This window comes from Nyctereutes procyonoides, unplaced genomic scaffold, assembly GCF_905146905.1.
Source record: "Nyctereutes procyonoides isolate TBG_1078 unplaced genomic scaffold, NYPRO_anot_genome, whole genome shotgun sequence".
Taxonomy (NCBI): Eukaryota; Metazoa; Chordata; class Mammalia; order Carnivora; family Canidae; genus Nyctereutes; species Nyctereutes procyonoides.
The window spans coordinates 46,312,193-46,324,566 of NW_026575120.1; the positions used below are offsets into that span (position 1 = coordinate 46,312,193).

At 43.2% G+C, this 12,374-nt stretch overlaps 1 protein-coding gene across 3 annotated transcripts in view; it reads left to right on the top strand.

Moving 5' to 3' along the window:
* The window catches only part of AGPAT5 (1-acylglycerol-3-phosphate O-acyltransferase 5), a 57,985-nt gene extending 48,185 nt beyond the window's left edge, over positions 1-9,800 (top strand). For 2 of the 3 annotated variants that reach the window (XM_055335048.1, XM_055335049.1), the window contains exons 7-8: positions 4,991-5,114; positions 7,240-9,800. In XM_055335048.1, the coding sequence (XP_055191023.1) occupies positions 4,991-5,114; positions 7,240-7,465 (350 nt within the window). In that variant the 3' untranslated portion in view covers positions 7,466-9,800. The remainder of the gene's footprint in view (positions 1-4,990; positions 5,115-7,239) is intronic. The other variant, XM_055335050.1, reaches the window with a different exon arrangement.
* Positions 9,801-12,374: the final 2,574 nt, after the last annotated feature.

Here is a 12,374-nt window from a genome sequence, read left to right on the forward strand (position 1 = left end):
ACGTGTTAATATTTTTCTTTTATTCAACCATCCAAGGAGTCAGTGACCTATTTTTACATTTGAAAACTGACATGCTTTTTACTTGTTCAACAATATTATCACTAGTTTATCATTGTTTAAAAAATGAGATTTATTGAACATGTTTTTATTGTTCATGAGAAACATATAATTCCCATAATAACCTTTGCAAAATGCTTTCATTATGCCACCGTCCCGGTCGTAAGAGCTCCTGGCTTGGGCAGTGCTCAAGGGCCAAGTCCCACCTCTTTAGCCTGCCCTCCGAGGACTCTGTATCCTAGCTGTCCGCTCTTTCACTCCCTCGCCTTCAGGAATGAAGGCTGTGTGCAGGCCAGGCCTCCTTTCCAAGTGAAACCCCTTCCCTTTGTTGCCCTCCCCCCAACATTCCTCTCCCCTAGCTCAGTTGCTTTCTCTTGCTTTAGCTCTCCCATGGCATTACGTGCTTATGCCAAAAGGTTAGCACACAGCATATGGTGGTTCTTTACCTCCCCCAACAGGGTGAGAAGCCTTGAGGAAGAAAACCAGTTTAGAGTTGCATTGTCTAGATTCCAACCCAGCACCCCCTCCCACTGCTCTGCTTCCTCTACTGCATACATATTAGCTGACAGTGGCTTTGTGTTTTCCTTACAAATTGTCTCTTTTTGAGGAGGTTAGCTTTTCTAATTATCACACCCAGAAGCCATGTGGAAAATAAATCTGTCATTTCAGTCAATTAAGGGTGAATATTTCCACGAGGAAAAATACACCATAGTAAAATCAGAAGACTGAAGACAAAGTGGGAAAATACTTGCAACTTAGATCACAGGGAAAAAAGCCGGACTCCCTTGATGTATAAAGTGCTTCTACAAATTGATAAGAAAATGATCAATAACTGCGTAATAGTTCACATAAAAAAAAAGTGCTCAATCTCATTCATAATAAGAAAAATGCAAATTAAAATTTATAGCAAGATAACATGTTTTATGATCATGTTGGCAAAAATCCCAGTATCAGGTTTGAAGACAGACCCTGTGGGTGAACTTCAAGTAGAAGAGTCACGTCTGTACTTTGCTGTTAGAGATGTAGGACAGTGCAGCCTCTGTAGAAGCTGCCCTGGCCGCGTGTGCCCGCTTTGCAAGTGCTCGTGCATTTCCACTGCTGAGAAATTACTCCACCAATGTACCTGTGCACATGAGAGGTGACATCTGGTTTTCCGTGTTCCATGTTGATTTTAATTGTGAGTTTGAGACCCGTAGCTTGAAAGTCCTTGCTCCCGTTACCTTGTAAATCGATTGATAGTCTGCCCTACGTTAATCTAGTGTAGATTAAGATGCACTTTAAATTTATGATGTAAGTTGCATTAGGTATAAGATTCCGTACCTGGGATCCCTGGGTGGCACAGCAGTTTAGCGCCTGCCTTTGGCCCAGGGCGTGATCCTGGAGACCCGGGATCGAATCCCACATCGGGCTCCTGGTGCATGGAGCCTGCTTCTCCCTCTGCCTGTGTCTCTGCCTCTCTCTCTCTCTCTGTGTGTGCCTATCATAAATAAATAAAATAAAAAATTAAAAAAAAATAAGATTCCGTACCTTAGAACATCGTAAGTACTTGGTGGGTGAGTGTAATTAGTATTGAATATTATCTCCATACATAGTGGACTGTCATTTAAGATTCGTATTTGACACCCAATTAAAAACATTATTTCCATAGTTGCTAAATCTTGGGGTTGCTAGATTGTGTGTTTATATGCCCCAGGCCAGCCTTTCTCAGCGCAGTGTAGAAGTATTATAGTTCCATCGGAGTCACCTGGGATGACTGTTGAGCATGCAGGGCCTCAGCGCCGCTCTAGACAGCTAAGGTGGACGGGCTGCAGGTGAGGGCAGAAGCTGCAGTGTCTGTGAACTCTTGTGCTCATGAGTCTTCCAGTTTGGGCCTTAACGAGGCGTCATGTTAGAGAGGCAGCAGTAGTGATGCTTGTGCTTCTCATTTCGTGGTGCCTTTCCTTGTAAGGGGAGTATTGACCAGAGCCCACTGGGCATGCACTTTGTGGTTCCTCTGGTCTTGTCATCAGGTCTTTGTCCTCCTTGGACCATGTCCATCGGGCAGAGGAGAGAGAGGCCAGTCTGATGATCATTGACTTATTTAAAATCCATTTCTCTAGTGGGTGGTATGCATAATACATTGTGAAGCTAAGGTTCTGTTAAATCATTTAATAGGGTGCTGGGTAGCTTTTTTCTGTTACTATTTTCTTATATGAAACGGAGACTTATTAGAGGGGGAAATTACAGGTAATCCCAAAGAAGGAATGAAATGCTACAGGCTCACCCGTCCAGATGCAGTTAACAAATGGGATATTTTCCTCAAAATCTTCCTTTTTATAATGTCTCCATGTTGTAGTATGTTTGTGCCTTTGGATATTTTTTTGATGAGGTCATTTGTATATATTGTTTTCTTTATATCTTGCTTTTAATTGCTTAGTAGGGTGTCCATAAACATCCTTACACATCAGTATATACACTTATAATGTTTGAAAAATGCCACATCATGCCCCTTGGTGTGACTTTACAACAGTTTGCCCAGCTTTCTACTCTGGGATTTAGGTCATCTTTTTGCCCTAGAGGAAGAGAGGGCAGGGGTTGTTAGCCAGCCAGCCAGCAGTGTGGGGGCCAGGTGAGGTCCCGGCGTGTGCAGGTTGTCCCAGGTCAGCACATGGACATCCTCTGCTTCACTCTCTGAGCCCGGCTTTTCTCTCCTGTCTCCCCAGGCACAGAGCAAATGCAGCTCATTTTCTCCAGAGACTAGTCCTTGTGACATATGGGAGTACCTGGAAGACTCCTATTACCCTCGCATGTCAGTATACTCTGGGGCTCTACTAGGAAAGTTCTGAGGAGGAAAACAGTATACCTTAATTAGAACACTTTTACCATATATTTCTAAATATTATGGGAAAATTTTTTGCTCACACAATATGAAATAACCTTCAACTAAAATAGTTTTTACAAGTATAGATACATGAGCTTTATTAAATATTGAAGAAAACACTTATGTCACTTCTTTCGTGTCTCCTGAAAGTCATGTAGTGTTTATCTGATGATTGTCATGGTTTACATTTGGGTCCTCAACACGGGCCGGCTGATGGGCTCCAGCGCTGTGCACCCTGGGCCTCCATGCACCTCAGGCCTCTGTGCGCCCTGGGTCCTCTCTGAGCCAAGCGTGGTAGCACTTGGCTCCATGGACTCCCAGACATGGGATGGAATAACGCCCACGACACGGTTGTAAACACCAGAGTACCACGTAAACCTTAGGGGGCACACCCTGAAAGCACCCCTCTGGAGCCGGGAGTCCTATTCACAGGGTCTGTGCCTCTGCCCTCCTCAGCTGATGTCCCACGAAGGACACTGCTGTCACTTCCCAGGCACCGTGGTTTACACGCGTGCCAGTTCTGACTTTTGAAGTCTGCTCACTTCTGTCTCCTCGCACCCGCGCTGTCAGGGTAGATGCATGTGTGGTTCCGGCGATGCGGAGGGGCACGTCGGGCATCTGGTGTGCTGGCACCACCACCCCGCACGGAGCAGGCCAGGCTCAGCAGCCCTGTCAGCCGGGAGCTGCCCCCCACCCACCCCTGTCTCTGAGTCTCCGGCTCACACACCGGGAGACGCACGCCAAGAGCTCACACGTCTGCCCAGGGCTGACCAGGGGGCCACCCACACCTGTCCGGCTCTTGCCCGCCGCACGGTTCCGCTGCTAAAATATTCTTCAGCGGCAATTCGATGACATTCATGAAAACAGAAGTTGGGGAAAACTAAGACAAAAATACCGAATGGTGAAGTCTTCCCTCTGGCAGTGCCTTTTGCACATTTATCATCAAAGCCAGCTCGCTCTGGAAAGTAAGTGACAGGAGAGTTTTGATGACGGAAAGGCCGCGTGGTACTGAGGCTTGATGACACCAGTGATGGAGAAGAACCGTGGTAGAGAATACGTAGCAAAAAGGAGCTGTGTGCGGAGTCCGAAGAACGGGGACTTCTTTGAGCTCAAGGTCTTCCTCCAACTGCAGAGCCTGTGAGTCACCGCTTCTAGATGACTGAACACGCGTCCTCTTGAGGCAGCAGGCCTCCGCCTCCTCCTTGCAGGCTCACCTAGGGAACCTAGTCTCCTCACGTCCCTCGGGAACACCTCCTGGTTCTCCGAGGCCTTGAAGTATGTGAACGACCTCGCCTCTTCACCGAGAGCCGCCTCCAAGGAAGGGGGTTTCCCAGCTCAGGGTTTCCTGTCCTGGAGTAAATCTTGGCCTCATCGCTTGGGCATCCCAGGCTGCTAAGGGACCGCCTGCTTTGCTCAAGGTAGGGCGCTGGAGGAACTGCCATCTAAGAGCTCGTGGCTCTTCCACCAAGAATATTTGGTTCCTAAGCCGAGGATGGTATGTGAATATACGGGGAGTAGCAGCGAGGGGAGACCACTGGCTCGTCCTGGAGCAGGGCCTGTTGTTCCCACGTCCGGGTCTGGGTATGTGACGGTCGGTGCCGGGCTACGCGCCTCCGCGCTCCCAGCGCTCTGGCAGAGGGAGCCAGACAGGCTCCATCTCCTCCCTGCTGGGGCCCACGGTCCAGTGGGAACGGCAGAGTGATGTGCTTGGAAACTGGTGGCCAGTGAGCCTCAGGGTGCCTGGCATTCGGGGACCCCTCAGAGGCTGGGTTTGTACTTGGCGGGGTCCAGCCTCTCCTCCCGGGCTGCCTCGGAAGTCAGCGTTACCGTACGGCTACTGACTCAACTTACCACGCGGGCAGTTGCAGTGGACTGGAAATTCTAACACACGGTTCTACTTCAGCTTGAATCAGTTTATAGTTCTTGTTTTCTTTTAGCTTTTTTCTTTCTTTTTTTTGCTGAAGAATGCTTTTCCATCATTTAAAAATTTTTTTTACCTCATTTTGAATTGTTTTACATAACCCATGAGTTCCAAAATAACAAAAGGATGAAATTTTTTTTGTTTCTTGTTAGAATTTCTCTGCAAAGAATGTCCAAAAATTCATATCCACATTGACCGTATAGACAAAAAGGATGTTCCGGAAGAACAAGCATATATGAGAAGATGGCTTCATGAGCGTTTTGAAATCAAAGATAAGTGAGTAACAGCAGTTCTCCTACCTCAAAAACTTGAGTTCAGCTAAATTTCACTGTAGTAAATAAACAATTTGAAACTAATGTAAGCAGTCTTATTATCTTAAGAATGCTTTTTTTTTTTTTTTTAATAGACTCAGGTCCAATCTGTTCATGTTTTAAACTTCACTGTTACAAAGTCTGTGAGAGAACTTACTACAGGAGGGCTCCCTGCTTTTATTCGCAGTAGTTCCTAGACAGGACTCTGGTGAGATATGAAATTAGAGGACGGACACACACACACACACACACACACACACACACACAGACTTTCCACTGTGAGGTGCCGCAGGTCACACCACATGGTGCGTGCTTGAGACCTGGCTGGCATGCCCCCCATGCCCAGAAGGTGAGGCTGTGGGTGGAGGAGTGTCTGATGTACGTGTGGAAAGTGTCGGAAGAGGAAAGGGCAGGTGACGTGGTTCGGACCAAAGGGTCTTTTTGCCGTGAGTTCTTTGGGGCCTAACCAGTTTCTAGGATGGACCTTGAGTTCGTTCACACTAATAACATCACTTCAGAGCGAACAACACTGTGAACAACAGGGTTGACCCTTGCTGAGCGTTGCCTGGAAGCAAATTACAGGTGTCTTTAGATACCTCTTGGGTGAGGCACAGCTTAAAGAGGTCAAACTGAGGGAGGGGTCATGATGTCCCACTTACTGAAGAGCAAACCTGAAAGAGGCTGGTGCCCTCTGCAGAGGATATTAGAACCTCCTGGATTTAATACAGTTTTCCAAAGGAAAACATTTTAGAATTTTCTTCTCATTTTAGGAAGATAAAAAGTAGATGTCAGGTTTTGATATGATACTTAGAAATTGAATTCTCTTGGATGAAAACTTCAGGCTTTATTATTTACTGTTTGCTGTCAATGGGAGTTTTATCCTTTCTGATGCATATCCTGTTTTTGAAAGAATATTTTAAACATCTCTACTATTTATCCTCTTTTTGAAAAAAATAGATCCATTAATTATAGGATGCATCATTTACTAAAAACCATGTTGAAAAGTGTGGAGTTTTTACAGACTCAAAAGTAAGACTTCCAAAATTAGGTTTATGTTCAGAAATCTTTCCTGTTTTATTCAAATGTGCTTCTCAACAGACTGCTCTGTTCTCCCTTTCGTGGTTGTATTACAGTAAAATTACTTCCTCATTGACCCTTGCGAGTTAACTTTAAAGAGTTAAAATTATTAAAAGTGTGCTGCATTGAAAATGAAGCTTTATGAAGTGTATAGACAAGGAGCTGCATTTCTGTATTTCATCGCGTCAGATGTACGTGACCTAATTCCACCAGCCGCTCAGTGCTACCCACTCTGGTTATGGAAGAAAGTTCTAAAGTAAAATACATGTGTTTTGACATGGAAATCAGTTCTCAGAAAAAAAAGCTTGAACAGTATGCTTAATATCCAATGTACGTCGTGTTACAGGCGCCAACACATACTTAGGACGAGTCTGGACCTTTTAAAACAGTGGTTCTCTCTAGGGAACCTGTTTAGGTAATAGAAGGACTTTCCACTTTTGTACTTGGGTTTGGGAGTTTTATGCCGAGTCTGTTCTGCTGTTATAACTTTACAGTTTTAAAATTAGATAGGAAAATGAAGTAACTATGCTGTTTTTCTCTTCTTGTACCTATTTTTATAATTCCATGCCAATAGGGGCTTTTGGGGGGAAACCCCATGTATGTTACAAGAGCTCTACTCTTTCTTTGACTTCTGATGGAATGAGAGCTATAGGAAGGAAGAGTAAAGATGGGGAAGGTGGGAACAAAGTGAGATGGGCTATTACCCTGTGCGAGTCTGGTTGTTTAAAATTATTAAAAATCTAAAGCTTAAAAAAATCATCTCCATAAAATTACTTAAAACCATGTTTTAAAAAGAATTGCATACAATAGAATATTAAAGGTATTTTTAAATTCCAGAAACCAACTAAATCAAGTCTCTGGGTATTTCCTTATTGATCTCACCCCCCCCCCCCCGCGCCCCAAGGACCTATAGCTTCTCCAGAATGTGATAGGCATCCAGTAGCTATTTGTTTAGTTGGAATATTAAATGACTAAGCCTGAACTTGAATTCTTTTTTTCCATTGTGGCCACAGGTTGCTTATTGAATTTTATGATTCACTGGATCCAGAACGAAGAAACAAATTTCCTGGGGAAAGTGTTAATTCTAAATTAAGTCTCAAGAAGACTTTACCATCGTTGTTGATCTTAAGTGGTTTGACTGCTGGAATGCTCATGACCGAGGCTGGAAGGAAACTCTATGTGAGAACGTGGATTTATGGAACCTTAATTGGCTGCTTGTGGGTTAGTATAAAGGCATGAACAGGTAGCCAGCCGTCTGCAGGCAGTGGGATGCGCTGCATGGTTTAGTATTGGCAGCCACACCTTACGTCAGATTGTTTCCCGAATTTAATAAGAAGTGTAAATAAAGCCTTGTTGATTGAACATTGGATAAAATAGAATTTCTGATTAAAGCCAATATGCAGTTGGTCTTGGGCAAACATAACGTGGTTTCATGACTTTAGAACAGAAGCTGCTGGAAAGGGAAAAGCTAAGCAGTGTATGCTATCACTTGGCATCTCCTGTGAACTAATGTCATCTTCAGAAGATTAATAGGATTGTATGATGATTGTTTTGTAATTCAAATAGCTGCATTCATGAACATTAATTTGCAGTATATTTTACTGTATTTGTTATTTTTAATTTTTTACAACTTGACTAATCCAGCCTTTCTCGCTACGGTATTTAGTATCTTGGAGCTCTGTGATATTTTGCTGTTTGCTTAATTTCTCCAAGTGAGTGAAAGAAATTGTATTTAAATATAAGAGGGATACAAGGTAAAGGGCGAGGAGTTGTACGTGGGGAGGAAGCTCTGGGTAGCGCATGCTTTTAGTGGACTGCATCGTTAGCTGATTTTACTTTATATTTGCAGAGTAATTAACATTTCTAATATTTATTGAAACAGCTTAATTTGCACACCCTGTATTGTATACAAAAGAATAATGTATAAAATATGAGAATTAAGTTTAAGTTAGAATTGTGACCCTGATTCTTTGTGGCAGAACTTTCCATTGCCCGGCTTTCTGAAGAGTTCCGCGAAGCTCTTAGTGCTTCCCGACATCTGTGCCATAACTACTTGAAAACCTGCAGGTTTCCTATCATTTTTTATATCAAAATAATCAGTGTGAACCGTTGTTGGACCTGAGTCCGCAGATATTTGAGGTGATGGGAGCCTCCAGACGTCTGACTAGATTCACTAGCATGTGCCTTTTGCCTGTAACTCTTGAGTTTAGCAAAACCTTTAATTCAGAAGTCACTTTTTTAATGTCCTCACGGTCGATTCCCACCGTGTTTGGATTCTTTTCCTTTGGATTCCCGGCAGCATGCTGCTCGGTGCCTGGCACAGGACACACACCGGGGAGAGGCGTGTCAGTGCTGCGGCAGAGGCCCTTCCTCCACGCTCTCGGGGCCGGCCTCGCTGGCTGCAGCAGACGGTTTGCGGTTGTCGCACGTCAAGAAGGTCACCTTCCACGAGCCCGGGAGACTGCATCCGTCAGGCCTGGACGGATGTGTTTAGTTGTCATGAGTCCCCATGGGGCTACACCACCGTCCACGTCACCTCCACACAAGAGCTGTGTTTCAGGAACCAAATCACACGATTGGGTTTTCAGTCTCAAAATAATAAGATCTGTCCTGTGCGGGAGGACGGCCTTTGTGGATCTGCTCTGTTTTTATGTCACAACTTAAATGTGATTGCCTACTAGTCCCTTAAGATAACATTTCTGCTTAATGGATTTTTGTTGTAAAATTGTATCCATGTCCCCAGATGAAACACACCAGCTGAATCATGAACAAAATGAAAATAATAAATAAGGGAGATTTCGTCTGACGGATTCTCCAGACCCAGACAGGAGGCCGTGTCGGCACCTTTGCGGAGCCGGGTGGAGGGAATTGTACATACGTTAGTGTGTGTGTGCACACATCCCCACGGGATACGGCCGGCCTGGTTAAGTGTGGCGGGGTCAGTAAAACTGAAAAGTGTTCTCATGCCAATTGTCGTTTTTTCTCTTATTGTAAGGTGAAATTCAAATCAATCCCGTGTCTCTGTTAATACTTTTTAAAAAAAAAAAAAAAAACCCTAAAGTTAGAACCTATTTCTAATTAGATCAAAGTAAATGCAAGTTGCATAACTTACTTTGAATATCATGGATATGCTCTAAATTTAAATTTTAAGAAGAAATACCATTGGAATTATGTTGATTATAACTGACTTTAAGGAGTCACAGTGAACTGCATAAGATCACTTTGAACATCATGTTTCTTAAGAACATACTTATATTCTCACAAAAGTTCTATAAAATATATTTGTTAGTTTAAAAATTTTGTATCAAAATATTTGGAAAATTAGAAGCTTCTTTTTAACATGTGTTGATATGACTTGAATTATTATTTTCTAAAATTAAGAGCCCTGTATCTACCTGTACATCTTTTCACATATCATTTAAGCCTTTGTCTTACTATTATTGTTGATTTGCAGCTTAGTTATTACTTAGTTTTTCTTTGTAAGAATGCCATCAATGTGCATGCTTTTACGTTTTCCAGAAAAGGGTGTGTTTGGATGAAAGCAAAAGAAAAAATAAAATCTTTCTGTCTCTCATGTCTGTGCTATTTAACATTTTGCAACCCAGGAATTCCCCAGCGGTCTTCTGTTACTTTGATAGGCTTTGTGGCTGGTCCTGCGTTCTGAGCTTACAAAGTTATGATATTTTTTCGTAAATGTTGAGCAAGTTTTTAAAAATACACTACAGTACTCATAATTGCAAAGCAATATATTGGTTTCATTATATAAACTCATCTGTGTATCTTAGACGATGTATACGGCGAGTTTTAGCTGCTTGACGGTTCTGTAATCGCGGCTGTCCCACTGAGACTTGGCCAGTGCCTAAAATCAGCCAGGCCGCTAAGTAAAGTGCCAATCTGGGTAATGCCTGCTTCCTACATACTAATGATTTTTTTTTCTTGTCTTCCATTTCCATGTGATTTCGTTTCATTTACAGTGGTACCAAGTTTCCTTTATATCCAGACAACGACGACGTTGACTTTGTTTTTCCTTTGTAAAGTTACATGGTTTATTATTACATTCACTGAAAAGATCTGTCTCAATAAAGTGATCTTTTAAATAGATGGACCATTTAAAAAAAATGGACCATTATAAAAATACAGTACATAAAAATTTGCCCACCAGGTTACAGACACAAAGTAACTGCTGATACACATTTGACTCACACTTAAGAAGACAGAGAAATGTCTATCGTAGGTTGTAACCATAATAGTATTTGTCCTTAACGTCTTGGATTGAAGGAAAGGCTGTCTTGGCAGATACGTCCAATGCCACCTTGCAGGAAGTCACCCGTCAGTAGGATTTTTTTTTTTTTAGGGGGGAAAGGGGTTAGACCATTTCTTTATGAGTTATACCTACTTTTAGATGAAAGATCAGCTACCTTGGAATGTCGCGTTACCATTTAGTATTTTGTCATTATAAACAGACTGATTTAACCTAACACAAGCGTTGGAACGAGAGCCGGGCCTTAGTCAAACCAGTAATTTGGAAACATGGAGATGTTTGACAACTGGGTGGGTAAAATACCCACGTAGTTGAATTTAAAGCTTCATTCAGATATTTTGAAGGTCCAGGTATATAAATTATTTCAGTTTACAGTAGTCCTGACTCAACATTATGCCCAGGATTTCATCTGATACCGTTTCCAGTCTGTGGACAAGAACATAAATCCATTACTTTTACTAACTGGGGAGTCGTTCTCCGTGTGGTCAGGTGAGGTCAGAGACTCAGATCCCTTCTCCCAAGCAGGGCGAGAGAACAGAGGCATTTCTCAGCCCCTCCAAATAGAAAGCTCCGTTAATTCTGTCCTAAAGAAAATACCCTCTGTAGAACACACTCTCAGTAAATGTTTATTGATGGCCAGTTACTCCAGATTAATGTTGGTTCATGATTTTATCTGTGAATATTTAAGACAGACCTGCTCTGCAGTTTTATAAATCGTTGTGTCTTAAAAAAAAAAGATGCTACTGATACATCCTTTGTGTTCAGGAGGAGAGAATATTTGACCAACCGTCTTGTCTCCTTATGGTATGTTCAGAATAAATTCTGATTTACGTCCTTGGCTTTACTGGTGCTTCGTTAATCCAGCAAAAAAAGGAAAATATAAATCTCAAGAGTGACTTCGTGATAACACGATGGCAAAAGATCTACTGGGTGATAGTTACTTCACATATATGTGAAAATGTGCATATGCTTTGAGCATGTGCATGTTTTTACCGCCAAATAGCTGCAAGATGCATTATTTTATTTAATTTTTTTTTATTGTGGATGCGTTATTTTAGAATCGTGTTTTGTTTTGATAACTTGCCGCGATTTGTTGGGTGCTTGCCGTGTGCCGGGCCGTGTGCTGACCTCCCAAGTGGTGTCTCCCGCCCTCCACACACGTTGACCCCGGGTCCTGTCGCTCAGCCCGGGTGCTAGCGCACTGCCGGGGTTTGAGCCCTGGTCCTCCCAGCTGGTACTCCACCTAAGACTAGTTACGGAGAGTTTCTGTCCCTGCTTGCTGTTTCTGTTTAAATTTTCTCATCGGTAAATCACTGACGATAATTGCATTTATCTCAAAAGGTCGTTGGTGACTCAGTAAGTTACGAAAGCACAGGTTGTAGTTCGTGAAATGTGGCAGGTGCTGGTAAGTAAACCTTGTTCTTCAACTTCTCCTGTTCCCAGCAGGTGAGGAAACGGGGACTCGGAGAGTTGGAATAAAATACCCAAAGTCACGCTGATACTTCTAGCAGAAACGCGTGCCCGTTCTCTTCCTCTTATCTTAATCGAGGTGTGGCGACGCGGGATCTCAGACTCCGGGGTGCCTGTAGGGCCTCGGTCGTGACTGTAATCGTGGCCACTCAGAGATGTTCCCTTTAAAACCTAAATCCGGGGATCCCTGGGGGACGCAACGGTTTAGCGCCGCCTTCAGCCCAGGGTGTGATCCTGGAGTCCCGGGATTGAGTCCTGCGTCGGGCTCCCTGCGTGGAGCCTGCTTCTCCCTCTGTCTGTCTGTCTGTCTCTCTCTCTCATGAATAAATAAAATCTTTAAAAAAATAAATAAAACCTAAATCAAAGAACACAGAGGTTGCAAAACGACAGATTTTCGGTATTTGTTTCAAAAACGTC